We start from the raw sequence: 17,551 nt of genomic DNA on the forward strand, positions 1-17,551 counted from the left end.
ATGGCGTCGGAAGCAGCGCTCAGCCGGCGGCGTGCTTTTGACGGTCACTCCCAGTCTGTCCGTGTCCGTTGACACTTCTCACAGATTGAGCCATGCAAGCCACTGACGGCCCTCCCTCGCCCTTTGAGACTTTGTCTCTCTGATGTGGTGTTGATTTTTCAGTTTGTGGCCCGAAAGGAAGGTAACATAAGAAATTTCAAGAACCGTAGTGAAGCTTCAAAGTGTACTTGAGACTTTGTCTCTCTGATGTGGTGTTGATTTTTTTAGGTTGTGGCCCGAAAGGAAGGTTACAATCGAAACTTCAAGGACTAGTGAAGCTTCGAAGTCTACGTTTGAAACGACTTCAAGGACTAGTGAAGCTTCGAAGTCTACGTTTGAAACGACTTCAAGGACTAGTGAAGCTTCGAAGTCTACGTTTGAAACGACAAGGCTAAGTGGCCAATACTACAGAGCTTTGGAGGTAAGTTTTTGGCACGTCCCCTGGATTTATTGTTGCTGAGTACCTGAGACTTTGACTCTCTGATGTGGTGTTGATTTTCCAGTTTCTGGCCCGAAAGGAAGGTTACAAAAGAAATGTCAAGAGCCGTAGTGAAGCTTCAAAGTCTACGTTTGAAATGACAAGGCCAATACCACAGAGCTTTGGAGGTAAGTTTTTGACACGTCCTCTGGATTTACTGTTGCTGAGCGAAGCGAAGCACCCTGTTTGAGATTTTGAATAGCCGCATTGTCCGAATCCCTGCCCCGAGACCTAAAGTTTACAAGAGGTTTCTTCCTGTTTATTTTTACTACTTTCACATGCGTATACACAAAGCTCCATGATCCAAGCTATAATCTCTGTAAAGAATATGGTAAGATCAGTTGCGAGAAGAGTGAAAGATTTGTCCTAGGACATGTCACGAGCCCAGTTTGAAAAGAATTGGTTGGTCAACCTAGTTTTAGCAAACAAGGTAGGTGTACGCCAGACCCGGCCAGACCGTGTCTTGTCGTAACAGGCTTCGCGATGCTGCGCCTGTAAGGACAATCCGCGCCTGGCGTTTACACCCATCTTGGCCTGCGGCGCTGGACTGCCTTCGGCAGCCAGCCCGTCTTGCCGTGGAAAAGTTTCAAAGCTGACAATTGAATAGACAAGGCTAAGTGGCCAATACTACAGAGCGTTGGAGGTAAGTGTTTGGCCCGTCCCATGGATTTCTTGTAGCTGGGAGAAGCGAAGCACCCGGTTTGGGATTTTGAATAGCCTGTGCAGAGCAGCATTGAGCTGCATTCGGTTTCATCAGTTACGCTGCACTATAAGGTCGGGTCTTGTGGCCTGACTAAGTCAAGTGTAATGGTTCCATCATGAGCATCTTGACGAAGGTGTTGGTGGCCTGAGTAAGGCTCAGGGGTTAGTCAGACCAGACCAGATTTTAGCCGGCCGGCCGCTGATGAGAGTTTGACAGGTCCTGGTGGCTCGCTCCGGCGTCGCGCAAGAATTATCAGAACCGGACTCGAACCTCGGCTTTCAGTTCGCAGGCAGTGCACCGTACCACTACGCTACGAGGCTCGCTCAGGGGAGAGCGATCTTGGAGCAGTCTGTAGCCGCACTCTGAAAACCTTACGTAGTACTTTGAGTATACATATAACAAACTAATTTACTTTGTTATATGAAGAAATAGATCGTCAATTACGAAGTATTTTCTTGGCACTCAAAATGTTCTACAGTGAAGATTCTTCATATTGTGGTGAAAATGTTCCATATTATGGTGGTGCGGCTGACTTCGCAACAAACCATTCAGAATTGATTGTACCTTATAGATATTTTGACGAATTTCGTTGGTATTATGGAGAAAATCTCCACCGTAATATGTTAGTGCAGCCTTTCACCGTAAGACATTTACAGTGAGTAAGCTTAGGTATGCTCAGAATACTTTTTGAAACTAACTACTTTTCTTTTTAAGGCTCAAAATAGTTTGTAAGGTTTTTTCAGTGCGCGCAGAGCCGCCCTCCACCCGGCCGGCCGCCCGCACTCTCATTCCAGGAACGTGACATCACGTTCAAACGAATGTGACAAAATGTCTCGTTCGTTTGCGCATTGTGTCACGTTCGTTTGAAAAGACGATGAAAAGAATATGAAAAGACTGTCGGTCGGTTTCTTGTCGCGCGTGCTCGGGCCGGTTGAAACTTGTCAGGAGTCTGAATGAGGGTGGACGACGCCGGCCAGTCAGGAGCTAAAGTAATTTGTTACCGATTCAGTGCATTGCTTGGATCTGAAAATCAAGGCTAAGGAAACCTTCACCAAAGTACAAACAGCGTGCACCAATAACCTCAACTCCACAAAGTTTCTGACTGTTGGCTGTGCTGCGGTTTTTGTTTTCACCGCGGCACGGTTCCTCTCGAAGTAACATACTGTTTTGATTATAACATGTTGACGTTAGTTGCACGTCTTCGCCAGCAAATTAAACTTTGTTTGGCGTCTTTGTGAAAGCGCGTATCGGCAACACGGGCGTCTGCATTCGGCGGGCGCAGGCCGCAGACCGGAAGTAGCAAAACGTGCGTTGATACGGTTTCCACAATCCTGAACCCGCTCAGAATAACGTAATCGCACGGAAGACTCTTCAATCATCTTTCCGAACCGACGATCATATTCATTCAAAGTAAACCTTTATTTCCGCTCTAAACCTTCTTCTTCCTGTCCCACATCCAGTAGACCTGACCTGGCGTATACTCTGTAGTGACAATGATCTCGTTGGTTGCAAGGGTTTCCCTTGAGCTACTGTTTTGCGGGATCTAGCTCGGATTCGTATACGCTGACGTTTTCCGAAACCACAGTGCGTACGCAAGGACGCGGAACGCGCGTAGTTGTAGCTCGTGAAGACGATTTGTGGTCTGCGTCGATAGGAAATTAGTAAGGTAGTTACGTTCTCTATTAAACGATGTACGTCGGAGTAAACTTCAGTAACCGTATCATACTCATGATCATATTTTTGTTTAACGGGGCTGTCATTATCGCTCGGGTGCTTTAAATACATGGAAAAAAAGGAGTAGATGAGTAGCATTTGCGTAACATCGATGGTAATCAAATTCCAGCGTAGCGACGGAATAACCCCGTGTCCGGAATAAACCCGCAATTCTTTATCCAGGCCTCGCTTCGATTTCATCCTTCATCACGCGTCGAAACATGGCCCATCATACGCCAGGTTTACGTATCAGAACCATGCGCACTTTATTTTCGTATCGAAACTATTTTAAGTGGGTTCAAATATTTGAGGTTAAACATTTGATGCGCTTTCTTTATGCACTTTTGACTAGATGAAACTGAGTGTGGCCGCTCCGTTTTCAGAGCACGGATTACTCTCAGAATGTTACTTACTTTTGCTCCATTTGTCAGGCACTAGTAAGTGCATTAGGGTGCGTCGATATGCACGACTTTTCAGATGCAGCTTTTGGGTAGCACTCAAAAGTTTCGTTTTTTTGTGCTGATTCCATAAATGACCTCGGTTTTGCGATAGGACAAAGCCTTCATGACCCTACCGGGCGTTTTATGTCAAAAAGCGGAGTTTTTGTATTTTTACTTGTTTTTTGGTTCCGCATTCCATCCCAAACTGTCGGCGCGGCTGTTGCACGGTCGGATGGCCACCGCCCACACTAAATACAAGTTTTGCAGCTTGACAGGACCACCGGACACCTCACGTGTGTGTCCCAACCCTCAATTTTCACCCTTTTTTTACAACAATTTTTCATTTTTTTCCCTTTTTTTCAGCTTTTATCGAGGATTGTACCGACCCAGTCGGTCTATACCATGACCAGAGGTTGCATAAAACAGTGTAGGGGTGCATAGAACGCAAGGCAGCCCCCGGACCGGGGCTGTGTAGGGAGGGGGAGGAGGGAGGGAGGGGAGGCGGAGAAAACAAATGCCCAAAATCGGCCAAAATCAGCTGTTTTGCCCTGTTTTGCCTGTTGGTAAATACTGTATTGAAATGCAGCTAGCTCGGCAAGTGTTTCTACCCGTTGCCTACGCAGTGGTGGGAACTGGCGCGGGGCACCGTGGGACTGTGCCGCCCCTGGCGGACGAAGGACTATGTGGGTGGGTCCGAACGGAAAAAGTGGAAAAAATATTTGTGCGGACATAACTCAGCTTCTTCAATAGTTACGTTGATTGGTGTTTGTGATTTTAATTTGTAATAGACCGTGTGAAGATGTTTACAGATTTTTAAGCCGATGAGGTGGTTTTCACATGTACATGAGACTATACATACTTTGTCACACACGTAACAAGTCGCTCCCTTCTTAGGCTCACTGCTTGCCTCTGTTGGATCCAGACCACGTCTGGAGCGCATGTGCCTGTACAAGGTTTTCTTGTGTTCATATGTAGCTGGACACCGGAGGCCAGACAAGAAATTTTTTTATAGAGAAATGATCAAAGTAGTCTAAGGCAGCCAGTGTTGTTACTCACAGTGAACATGCTTCCTTTGAGTACATCTTCACAGGTTGACCGACAGAACAGAAATGACCGATAATCGCGCGCTTTTCCCTAACATTTGTTTTGCTACTTGCTTCTTTTGTTCTGCCAACTTAATTAGGGTCAGTTGGGGTAAATATGGGACACGGGGTAAAAATGGGACAGCTGATTTTTAGTCAAGAATCGAGATTTTAGAACTTGTGCCGTAGCAAAAATTATTTTCTCAATAAAAACATCACATTTGGTATGTAATGCGTTCAAAAATGTCAAATCTTGACTAAGAATCAGCTGTCCCATTTTTACCCCGTGTCCCATAATTACCCCAACTGACCCTAGTTCGCTCCTTTTTCAAGCGGTGTTTTCCCTTCCCCGGGCCAGTTTGAAATTTCGCGTCTCACGGTGCCCCGCGCCAGTCCCCACTACTGCCGCTGGGGGCGCTCCGATCGGCGGTGCTGCGGCATCTTCCTGCGCGTATCCACTCGTAGCGGACGCGCTCCTGGTGAGTCCTGCGTAGGCAAGGGGAAGAAACACTTGCCGAGCTAGCTGCACCGCAATACAGTATTTACCAACAGGCAAAACAGGGCAAAACAGCTGATTTTGGCCGATTTTGGGCATTTGTTTTCTCCGCCTCCCCTCCCTCCCTCCTCCCCCTCCCTACACAGCCCCGGTCCGGGGGCTGCCTTGCGTTCTATGCACCCCTACACTGTTTTATGCAACCTCTGGTCATGGTATAGACCGACTGGGTCGGTACAATCCTCGATAAAAGCTGAAAAAAAGGGAAAAAAATGAAAAATTGTTGTAAAAAAAGGGTGAAAATTGAGGGTTGGGACACACACGTGAGGTGTCCGGTGGTCCTGTCAAGCTGCAAAACTTGTATTTAGTGTGGGCGGTGGCCATCCGACCGTGCAACAGCCGCGCCGACAGTTTGGGATGGAATGCGGAACCAAAAAACAAGTAAAAATACAAAAACTCCGCTTTTTGACATAAAACGCCCGGTAGGGTCATGAAGGCTTTGTCCTATCGCAAAACCGAGGTCATTTATGGAATCAGCACAAAAAAACGAAACTTTTGAGTGCTACCCAAAAGCTGCATCTGAAAAGTCGTGCATATCGACGCACCCTAAAGTGCATGCTTGGCAGGCATGCGCTAGCTAGAGCGTGCTTGCAGGCATGCTCCAGTAAGAGCATACAATGTACGCTCTTCGATTTGTAGAGTGAAATAATGACCAGTACTAAATAATAGTACCTTAAAATTGAAACACACTTAAGAGATAGTATTATACTTGCTGGAATAAATACGTAGTTACAGAGAATAAAATGAATAGCTTGCTGAGAGTGGATGGATTGTCTAGTTTGGATTCTTGCATTTTTCGTTTAGGTCCATAATGTCGGTGGAAGGGCGCCGGTTTTGGTGTGTTGATTGCGACGAAGTGGCGACGGAAAGCTGCCTGGACGAACACTGTGTGCGCAACTTCAAGGCATTGCGAACCAAGGAGGTAAGTCACGTTCCCCTCCGTCATGTGGACATACAATGAGAACGCAAGATTCACATACGTAACTAACGTTCTGTGTAAGTTTATCTTTATTTCCCAACTTTGAGAATTTTTTTGGCTAAGAAGGCCAAGGCATAGACAGTCGATACACTCTTTTCGCTCAAATTTTGGTCCGGAAACCATCACCTAAATTTGGGTTGTGTAACAATTCTCACTAAATATCGGGTGAAAAATTTATTCTTCGTTCAAAACATGGTACTCTTGAGACTCTCTTTTTCTGAGTGTAAGCGAATTGTTCACGATTCCGTGAGGGGTACCCTGAGAATGAAAAAGTCATGATCATGACCAAAGTTCGGGTGAGAAGTTCTTTATCACCCTAATTCGGGTCATGTTACTATGGAGCAATCAGGTAGCTGATACACCCTCCTCACCCAAATTTGGGCGAGGAAACCTTCCCGCCCCCGAGGTATAACGTATACCTCGCCCGAAATTGGGCATTGATCACGACTTTTTCATCATCAATGTACTCCGCCTCCCTCCGGCGATGTCGCGTCTTGTCTTACCGTACCCGACTTTGACAGGTGCAGCCCCTGCTGGACACGCTGAAACAGGAAGAAACCATCATCGCGAGGATGCGCGACATCCTCTCTGGTCTTGACCTACACCAGGAGAAGGCCTTCTACGAGCATGGCCTGCAGATAGGGCAGACTGACCGTGCCAGCCGAGCAGAGGCACTCCGCTCTGCGCTGGACATGGACGCCGGCGCCTTCGACGCAGCGAAGCAGAGTGCCTGGCTCAGCCTGGATGGTGAGTTTGCTGCCCGAAAATGTGAGCACACCAAATCACTATGTTGTTGTTTCTGCGCATAAGCTTCGCACAAAATTTAGCATGCGTTTTAAAGTGCATGACTTTGTTCGGAACTGCACGGTTAAAAATAATACCTGGTTTTCCCAGGAAGCCCTTGGTAGAGACATGGAAGATTTTCAGGGAGTTCCTGGAAGAAACAAGGTTCCGTTTTTACCGTGTGAGCACGAAAGTGCGTTGTTGCGCTTGAAATTCGTGCACATTGAAACGCATGCTCAATTTTGTACAGAGTTTATGCACAAAAAAGTTGACAAAATTTTAGTGTGGGATCTTTTCTAGGAGATCCACACGGAAAAAAAGCTGTTGGTCGTCACGATCGGATGTACTCAGTTGTCGTTACAGTGATTGTGGGCATCGAACGGCTTGATTCAGACAACCAACTAGCGTATTTATCCTCTTACAAGTCACTTGGTCGGCCCGAGCCGATCGTCACAACCGACCGCTCTGCTCAAGGAAGTTCGGTTCTGAGAGTCGAGGTTTCACGGACCTGCCGCTTGGTGGCGGCGTCCCCGTTCGCCTATTAGTATTTCCGATTTATGTTACTCAAGTAAATAATTTTCGCAAATAATGTTGTCTGTTGCCTCGGTAAATATGTTCTCTAGCCGTCAGCTAAAAGTTCTGAACAAAATATTACACTGAAGTCGAGAAGAACGCATTTTCATGTTGCCTCTCGCTGGCGTCTACGTTCGGTCAATAGGTTAGGTTCAGGCATGATCCCCAACCACTTGTCTTCTGCTCAATCGGGCAGAGAGCGACGGTGCGGCGTCTTCGCCGTGCCTACTCATTCATTTTTGATTGTGATGCCAGTTTCGGATCACAGTGTAAGAAACACTACATTTGCGAGGATCACAGACCAAGTTGAAACAGTCTGCTGAGCGTTGCATAGAAATTCCCCACGAACGAGATATCGGCTGAAGTGTCAGATGAGTTGGTTCTCTCAACCAACTTTCTGGTCGTCTCGAAGAGGCACTAAAATCATACCTTCCCTGCATCTGATGGACGACGGTTCTAGGATACCTTATTCTTGGTTGTCACAATCAACACAGTCGTTCTGATGGCCAGCTTGCCTCAGCTCGGTGACATGGTTCTCACGATCAGAAATCCGGTAGTCCCCCAAGCTATCGAAAAAGATGGTCGTGGCGATCGAGATTCGGTCGCCACGACCACGGATTTTTTTCCGTGCAGGCTGCATAGCTGCCTCTGAAACGACACGAATATATCTTGTTTCTAGAGATGGTTCCTCAAACCGTGTAACTGAACTGATATTAAAGGCACAACTACACTGCGAACCTAACTGTCAACTAAGTACACACTTACAAATGCGTGCTTGCAAGTACTCACTTACAAACGCATGCTTGACGCATGGAGTTATATGGCGTCAAGCATGCGTTTGTAAGTGTGTACTTGCAAGCATGCATTTGTAAGTGTGCACTTAGTAGACAGTTAGGTTTGTGGTGTATGCCCTGACGTGGCGTCAACGGTTTACACCCCTAGAAGGACATAGGCCAATTTATGCCCTCTGGAGGGTTGCGTAGGAGTTCTAGGCAAAATTTTAATGTCATCCATACACAGACATGACCCTGTTACGCCTGTTAGGGCGTTGTCGTTTTATTATGCCTTTGTTTTAACAGTGTGCCTACGCCACGAGCGTCTTTCGTAGCCTGTGTGCTGAGAAGTCCCTTGAACAATTTATCGAGGAACGTTTTCTCGTTTTGCTTTGGCGTTTTTAACTAAATTGATCAAAAGAGGCTTTAGATGGGCAAATGTTTTCGTGTGGGGAAGATTGAAAATTCAGTCTGACGACACCGATTATGTCTTTTTTAAGGCCTGGGTTGGTTCGCCAAGATGTGGGAATTTGAGGCGCGCGATTTCCAAGATTTTAATGTGCGGCTTTTCGGATGAAATTTTGCAGGCTCATTCAAGATGGCTCTAGAATGGTCCCCAAGAAATATCAAAGCTCAATTCGTTCCAGTTTTGTTTCAAATGGCTTAAATGTTGAACGCGTACTTTGGGTCGATGTTTGTTACACGCGCGTCGACGTTTGTTACATTTGCGTCGACGTTTGTTACACGCGCGTCGACGTTCGTTACATTCAAGTGGTTTGGGTGGAATTTCAAAGTGGACAAAACTGACATCTATTTATAGAAATCGATTCGTCTGATCAGGACAAACAAAAAATCCTAACATATGTAATAGGCTTGGATGCGAAATAAACAAGTATTTAAGCTTCAAAAGTGCAGTAACAGGCGTCGACGCCGGGGTCCTGGCTGATTACATCCGATTACATCATTACACCTTATAAAAACCATCTATTTTGCAAGGAAATACCAAATTTGCTTGTACGTAACAGACGCTGTATGGTGTAAATAGGTCAAATGAAGCGGCAAACATGACCTTGTCCCAGTATTTGAAAATGTTTATCCGGGGGAGGTCGAAATTACGCGTTGGCGATTACAGGTTTATGATAGCGAGTTACGGCAAAGCGACCTATTATCCTTGTTTTGAGCCTACCATACTCCTGTAGAAGTATTTCCACCGTTGCAGTTTTGTTTAATATCAATTTCGAAGCCGAATAGGATTGGCGCTTGGTTCGGTTCAGGCACAAAACACGCTTAGAGCCGCGGAATACAAATGCCGGTAGCAAGTGACGCAATTTGCGGACAAAACTTTTCTTCCACTTCACGAACGAACGAATCGACTCAAGGTTTCGGGACTTAAGTTAAAATGTAGATTAGAGTGTCCACTCTCGAAAACACACAAAACTTTGGGTGTTTTAACGGCGTTATAAGGAATTAGACTTCACATTGAGTTTCAATCGGGGATTCGGACACCGACAAAACGGCCATTTTTGTACCTTTCCGGCGCTATATGTGGTACAAGAAGTCAAAAATTTTGACTGAAAACATGTACATGCCTTTCTCTGAAGGTGTTGTGTTGTTACATAAGGGTTATTTGCTGATAGGAAGTCCGTGCAAGTGGTAATTGAGCTAAACATCTTTGATTTTAAAAGTTCCACATTTTGACGAACCAACCCGCCTTCCAAGTTTCCAGAGTACCAGTTTGAAGCGTTAGGCCGCCAAACGTCAAACTTGCGTTGTCATTTGCAGATGATTTTCGACAAGGAGCATCGCTTCTGTTGACTTATCTGGAGGATCCTACCACTTTGCTGAGTGTGAATTTGCATCGCAGCGCCGGGAGTGCTGAACCTGCTATGGTAAAAGCTGATAGTTAGCTGGGCACCTGAAACTGTCGCCGTGAAAAGGTTTCAGCTCACTGCTTCATGTTTTTCGCAGTTTTTTTTTAATTACAATTGTTTTATTATCTTTTGTTGTGGTACAAAATGGTACATAGAATCGTCACATTTTACAATTGTCGTCTCATTGGAGAAGTTTACTTATTTTTATTATAACTTCATGGTTGGACCAGAACGAAAACGTTACCATCAAACTAGCATTATGTGCAGGCAATGCAAAGTTATGCTACTTTGCTAACCTTATTTCAGGTATTCAAAATCTCAGTTGATTTATGGGAAACGCAATGAGTTTTGTTTTGAATGTTGAAGAAAGTTTGTTTTTATGGTTTAACCGTCCCTAAATTTGATGGCCCACGCAATTCTAAACAAGTGCAACATAGACCGCGAAAAACTGAAGATGATTCCCTCTTCAATCTAGGCGATCAGAACCTATCTGTCCACTGTCTTAACAAAAAAAATTCTTACTTTGCAGATTTCCTTCAACCAGATTTTTTCCCTATCAGACTACAAAACAGCCCAAGTTCTTCTATGCCAGTTGGTGTCCGATGGACTTACTTTGCAATGCAGGGCGAACGATCAGCATGACACTAGGAAAAATGATGATCCAACACAGGATGAAGTTCAGCCGGAGACATGTACAGGAGACCAAATGGAGGACGAAACTGTTCAAGAAGAGGCAGAAGAGCAGACGGTAGACGGTAATGAGGAACGGATGGAGGAAGAGGAACCGGGGATACACTGTAAGTTAGGAGAGTATTTGTAAGCTCGTTTAGCTGCGCTTCGCTTACCCGTTTGCTCTACACGCCCTCATAATTACAGAAAGTTTATAACCAGGTTCGAGATAAAAGAATCATTTCAACTTATCAAACTGGACTTACCCACTTATTCCGCTTCCTTGATCGTTCGTAAATTCCGTGGTATTTTCTTTGTCAGCTTACGTATCTCCAATACACAGCGCTATAATAAGCTACCTTTCTTTGTAAGGCAAGAGTAAGGTTTTGAGAGAGCATATACTTTTCTAAACTCCTGCCAGGCATGCACATCTGCATGCCTGGGAGGCACACACTTCTTTGCCGCATGCCTCAGGCACACACTTGCCGTCGCTAATGCATGCATACAAGCAAGTGTGTGCCTGAGGCATGCAGCACAGAAGTGCACTGAAAACGTAATGGTCGGACACACGGCCAAATTATGGCGTGACAAAAAGTCACGTCAAAAATTGGCGTGACACGAAATTCACGCCGATAGACGGCGTGACTTGTGAGACACGCCGTCATTTGGCTTGAACGGCAACGCGTTTCATGAGACAAGTCATGCCAAAAAGCGGCATGATGAAATTCACACCAAAAATTGGCGTGAATTTTTGAGTCTCGCCGATTTTTTGGCGTGACTTTTCTGTCATGCCGTTAAATGGCGTTACACTTCACGCCCCTGCAGTGGCACGAAGTCACGCCGATAGATTTTCAGTGTGTGTGCCTGCCAGGCATGCAGAGAGGAAGTGTGTGCCTGCCGGCATGCACCAAGAAGTGCATGCCTGGCACACACTTGAGTTTGCAGAGTTCATATGTACGGGATGTGCCCTTACAGTTCAGGCGACGTGGCTGGAACAACGCAACGAAGGCCTGTGGACGGGTGAAGACACCATCACCAGATTGAAGGTTGGATCTCGCGTGGCGCCTGGCCTTGACTTGGGTAAAGCTCATCACCAATACGACCGGGGAGGACACGGTACAATCACTTCTTTGTACTCTGGACTGGAGAGAATCAAGGTGAAGTGGGACCTCGATACTCATTCCTCGTCCTATGCAACGAGGGAGTATTGCATGTCGTTGAAGTACGGAGACTCATGGTCGCACCGTAAACGTTTTGATCTGCAGCTGCTACCAGTCCCACTTAAGGTAAGCAACACTTTTAGGCTGTGTTTTTGTTACCAACGCGCAACTACGTAAAGGGTAAAGCATTTTTTAAATGTCAACGTTAAGTGCACTTTAAATTTCAATTCAGTTTTTCGTGCACAAGCTTCTTTCTAAACTGTGCATGCGTTTCAAGATGCACGAATTTCATGCTCAACAGCACACGCATTGAACTCTTGTGGACTTTCCTAATGCATAGTTATGCATGCACAGGTACGTACGCAAGGTGTCTTTCATATTATGCATGACTGTGTACATTTTATGCTGAAGGATGCATAAAATGTGCACAGTGATGGATAATATCACACATACCTTTCGTACGTATCTTCTCACTCATAATTATGCATAAAAAAAGTCCTCAAGAATTTAGTGTACACATTTGTGCCTTTGGAACGCGTGCAGTTTCGTGCAATGCTCATACACAAAACACTGTATAATAATTATTGTGCGTAAATCTGACGTTTGATTCATAACGAATTTGATTATACCTGCGGCAGAGTTTATTCAAGTTCTGACGCTCCACGGAATTACTGACGTTAAATTTACTTTGGGTCTGGTTTAAATTTTGTTTGTTACATATTTGATTTTGATTTGATACAAATCGTCCACTTTTGATACAGATCGTCGCAGTGGAAACACCGAATATTGCAATTGATTCAGGACTCTCAACGAGATGAACATAAGTTGTCAACACAGGTCACTGATTAATTTCAATTTTCTAGGTTCCGCTGGCCTCGGTGCCGAGTCCATTGCCGAAGGAGAAACACATGAATCTGGAGACCATGAGCGCTGATGCGAAGGCAGTTGGCAGGACCAAATTGGCTCTTGAGAACGTAAGTTTGACCAAAGAACACGGTTTAAGTGTTTCTGGTGTACACTGCAAATCCAAGTGTGGGACAGTCCCACACCCTCAGATTCTTATGATGAAAGGGCCATCGTAACATTCACTGCAAACCTAACTGTCTACTAAGTGCACACTAACAAATGCATGCTTGCAAGTACACACTTACAAACGCATGCTTGCAAGTACACACTTACAAACGCATGCTTGCAAGTACACACTTCCAAAGGCATGCTTGCAAGTACACACAAACGCATGCTTGACGCCGTATAACTTTATGCGTCAAGCATGCGTTTGTAAGTGTGTGCTTGCAAGCATGAATTTGTAAGTGTACTTGGCCAAGCATGCGTTTGTAAGTGTGTACTTGCAAGCATGCATTTGTAAGTGTGTACTTAGTAGACAGGTTTGTAGTGTACGTTGAAATGAGAACATACGTACTACAATAAAGTTCATGCGGAATACGATGAAATTCATGCGTTTTACGACGAAATTCATGCGTATTACGATCAAATTCATGCGTAATACGATGAAAAATTGAGCATATTACGTATGTGCAAATTTATGCGTACCTTACGATGAAAAACCATCGTAATACGTTTATAAAAGGATCATAAGATGTTGAGTGTGCACACTTGGATTTGCCGTGTAACGTATCCCACAGTTTTAGGCATGTAGTAGCAGGGTGTTCCTACATCCCTCTGCATTTGCCCGTGTGCTTTCTTTCCGTCTGACAGAGTTTCTTCCTGACAGGACAAGATTGTGCTGGGCCTGCACTGTGACTTGGCCCCCGACTGGAGCCGGGTGGTGCTGGAACGGACGTCGTCGACTCTGGAAGAGCTTGAGCTGGTGTCTGCGCAGCGAGAGCACATGCGCGTCGTGAGCGAGATGCCGCGCCTGCGGTCGCTGCACTTGCGCGGGGCCGGCCTGCAGGACGCCTCGCTGCCCTTGGGGCTGCAAGAGCTGCGCATCGCCCACGTGACGCTGGAGCAGCTGGTGCAGGTGGCGAGGTAAGGACAAGGGGAAATTACTGTGAATTTCGGCGTACGAATTCAATGAAGTTTAGTCACATTTCGATGGAATTAAGTCGAATTTCCGTTGAATTTTGACGAATTTCTGTTAAATTTCGATGAATTTCAGTGGAATTTTGACGCATTTCAGTCAAATGTTGATGAATTTTCATGAATTTCGATTTATTTCAATGGGTTTAGATGGATTTCAGTGAATTTTACATGATAGATGAATTTTGGTGAACAAATGTGGCTGGAGTTATTTCCCTTGGGTAAGGAGTCACCAACTGGAAATGCCTTACAGTGTCCGAAATTTAATGTTGATGAATTGCAGCCAAATTTCCTTAAATTTTGGTATTAACTTCATTGGTAAAACTTTTGTTGTAACTTAATGACACATTTACTGTTTACTTTTTGTAACGGCACGATTTGTTTTGGAACTAATAGCTTGTTGGATCACTGTCGTATTGCAACGTAAGGATATTCCCCAACGACAAACTTGTAACAAAACAATTTACAGTTCGCCTCCTGACACAAGTTGTGGACCACCAACAAAGTTTGTCAGAGAGCAACAAGTATTGAAGTTGTCTAAAAAAAAAAGATAGTATTGTCTGCGTCATATATTGATTGAGTTCTTTTGTCGCTAACTTAATTTTGCTTAGTTTTACTCCTAAAACATAGGAATTTCCATATGACTTTGAAATAATACAATTGATAATGATTCTTATATCATTTGACTCTTACTTTAATTAAGTCACTCACATACTAGCACGAATGGTGAAAACAAGAGGTTTGTTCTTCTACGAGAAAATGTCACTCTCTGGGTTCAACGACATTTGTTTCCCTTTAGTCCATGATGACATTCAATGTCTTCGAATGGCTAAATTTTCACTCCTTTGCCTGTTTCTGTACAATCATTTTTAGCAGTGTTAACTGCATAGCCTAGCTGTCTGTCTTCTACGTTCACACTTACGACTGCATGCTTGGAAGTCACATAAGAATGTATACTTTACCTAGAAAGCGCAGACAAGTGCATACTGCTTAATGCATTTGCACGGGTGTTCTTGTCAAGGTATGCGTTTTTTGTTTTTGTTTTGGTACTTAATGGCATGCATTTTTTAGTGTGTTCTCTGCAAACTCATCAGTGTACTCAATACAGTCTCTCTAGGGTGCACTCTCGAGAGTACTCTCTTCAGCGTGTACTGACGACGAGTACACTTTCCACAGCGTGTGCTCACGAGCACACTGAACTGTCTATATTTCTAGGATCTGAGCACACTCTTTCTATAGTGTACTTATCTAAGCTCACTCTTGTTATAGTGAACTCATCTAAGCTCACTCTTGTTATAGTGAACTCATCTAAGCTCACTCTTGTTATAGTGAACTCATCTAAGCACACTCTCAGAGTGTACCCATCTAAGCACACACTCGTTATAGTGTACTCATTTAAGCACACTCTCAGAGTGTACCCATCTAAGCACACACTCGTTAAAGTGTACTCATCCAAGCACACTCTCGTCGGAGTGTACTTGTGAGTACGCTGAACAGAGTGTGCTGAGCACACTGTTGAGTTTGCCGAGCACTTTTGGACAGTGCGGTTTGTAGTGTGCGCCCCTTGACTTGGCCGCTGCTTGGTTCCCAGGATGCCCGCGCTGCTGCGCCTCGAGGTGCACTGCCCGTTCGACGCCCCTCTGCCAGTGCTGTCGTTCCGACCGGCCGCGCCGGGGACAGGCCTGCGCTGGCTGCGCACGGGCGTCTACCCGCTCAGCACCGCGCTGTCGCTCATGGCCGCGCACGCCTCCACACTGCAGGTACGGTGTTGTACACTGGTAAAACTAAAGCGTAGTATTACCCTCTGTTTTCAAGCGTAATCAGATTACGCTTGAAATCAAGCGTAACAGGCTCATCCGACAAGTTTCCCCCTATCCAAATGCATGGGGGATTTTCCTGAGTATGCTTCATTTCAAGCGTAACGTCTTCAAGCGTAACTTTATGCTTGACTCAAGCATAGAGTTACGCTTTAGTTTTACCAGTGTAGTTCTAAGCATGGTGAGAAACCGCATACCAAGGTTGCAGAAAGGAATTCGGTGTGTGTCCTCTTAAGCCATGCATGTAAGTCTTAACCACGACGCTTGCCTGCAAGTACAACGCTAAAAATCCATTTTCATCGCAGTGTTCTTGCTTATAACCATGCAAAAATATATAAAGCCTGTGGATAAGACACGTAGGCTATTTTCAAGTAGTTCCTGCGAAAACTATGAACCGATTGTGCCCTGAACTTGTAGTCACACTCTATGTAAGCGTGTGGCTGGCAAATGTACACGTCTCAGTTTCTACAGATTCCGGAGACACTTTTCCCAAATGCTGACGCTTTCTTATCTTCACCCAGGAGTTGGAGCTGGTGGCGTCGACGTCGGCGCCGTACGGCTGCAGCGACCTGGCCGCCCAGCTGCAGCGCTGCGGGCTCGTCTCGCTGCGTCGACTGGTGCTCCTGCGTGCCTCCGCGTCCGGCACCGGGCTGTGCACCCACGAGGCGGCGGCCTGCGAGCAGCAGAGGGTGCAGCTCTGGAAGATGTTCGTGGAGAGCGGCGCCATCGTGACCGTGCTGTGCAGCGAGTGCGTCTAAGGGACTTTGCAGCGAGTGCGTCTAAGGGACTTTGCAGGGAGTGCGTCTAAGGGACTTTGCAGGGAGTGCGTCTAAGGGACTTTGCAGCGAGTGCGTCTAAGGGACTTTGCAGCGAGTGCGTCTAAGGGACTTTGCAGCGAGTGCGTCTAAGGTACTTTGCAGCGAGTGCGTCTAAGGGATTTTGCCGCGAGTGCGTCTAAGGGACTTTGCAGCGAGTGCGTCTGAGGTACTTTGCAGCGAGTGCGCTTCAGGGACTTTGCAGCGGGTGCGTCTGAGGGACTTTGTAGCCAGTGAGTAAGAGTCTCTCCGCTCACTCACGGAACTTTAACACTCTCTGTGGTCAACAGAGGTCTTGAAAGTTTATGTTTAATCTAACCGCCTGTCTTGTGTAACTGAAACGCGAGTTGTATCATGTGCTGCCATCCTGTAACTGTTTATTCTTCGCAAGAAGAAATAGGTAGTTTTCGTGGCAAGTACAGTTCTGTCAAGTTTAGGTTTAAAAGTTCGTGACTTATATGTTTAATTTGAAAACAAGGTCTATTATGTTTTGTTACCTTCATTCCGCACAAGAAGGAGTATAGAGTTTTGGGGTCAATGGTGTTCTTTAGAATTTAAGTAAAAAAAAAATGGTGGCTCTGATTTCTTTCATTTCAACGCAAGCTGCATCCAATATTCTGAGGCAAATTCAGTTTTTTTCCCATAGACACTGTTTCTGTAGAGCGGCCTCTTTTGTTTCATGATTAAGGTAAAATGCATCATGTATCTTTATCGTGGGAATGTGTTGATTGTACACAAGAATCAATGTATCATTAACTGTCGCCGACACTCCGTGTTTTGTAGTTACGCCCAGGAAATAAAAAGATTGATTAGTCTGTCTCCAAGCTCCTTGCGCTGTGTTTTTGATTACGTTATCTCCCGATTTATCCATCACACCACACATGAAGGTACCGTCAACAGGGGTTACTTGGGACACTTTTCACGTTTTTTGAACGCCAGAGGCAAGATTCTCAACCCAGACCATTGGATCCTAACTATGTTAAAGTTTGACCCTTTCCCCATGATTTCATGCTCGTCTGGTTCATTTGCCTTCAAATGTTTACAAGCGGTCTCGAAAGTGTGT

At 45.4% G+C, this 17,551-nt stretch overlaps 1 protein-coding gene across 1 annotated transcript; it reads left to right on the forward strand.

Moving 5' to 3' along the window:
• The first annotated feature begins 453 nt into the window (after positions 1-453).
• Positions 454-17,320, forward strand: LOC117651809. Its single transcript, XM_034396167.1, has 10 exons — positions 454-460; positions 5,813-5,930; positions 6,509-6,734; positions 9,899-10,005; positions 10,517-10,784; positions 11,632-11,942; positions 12,680-12,790; positions 13,549-13,805; positions 15,448-15,616; positions 16,195-17,320. Exons 2-10 carry the CDS (start codon positions 5,820-5,822, stop codon positions 16,429-16,431), a joined length of 1,797 nt encoding a protein of 598 aa, XP_034252058.1. The 5' UTR covers positions 454-460; positions 5,813-5,819; the 3' UTR covers positions 16,432-17,320.
• Positions 17,321-17,551: the final 231 nt, after the last annotated feature.

This window comes from Thrips palmi, unplaced genomic scaffold (genome assembly GCF_012932325.1).
Source record: "Thrips palmi isolate BJ-2018 unplaced genomic scaffold, TpBJ-2018v1 HiC_scaffold_6, whole genome shotgun sequence".
Lineage (NCBI taxonomy): Eukaryota > Metazoa > Arthropoda > Insecta > Thysanoptera > Thripidae > Thrips > Thrips palmi.

Excerpts from the sequence above, each read along its gene's own strand:
- LOC117651809 (XM_034396167.1), top strand. The coding sequence starts at position 5,820 with ATGTCGGTGGAAGGGCGCCGGTTTTGGTGTGTTGATTGCGACGAAGTG. Across the intron at positions 5,931-6,508 it reads AGGCATTGCGAACCAAGGAG|GTGCAGCCCCTGCTGGACAC; the intron begins GTAAGTCACGTT and ends CGACTTTGACAG. Across the intron at positions 13,806-15,447 it reads CAGCTGGTGCAGGTGGCGAG|GATGCCCGCGCTGCTGCGCC; the intron begins GTAAGGACAAGG and ends CTTGGTTCCCAG.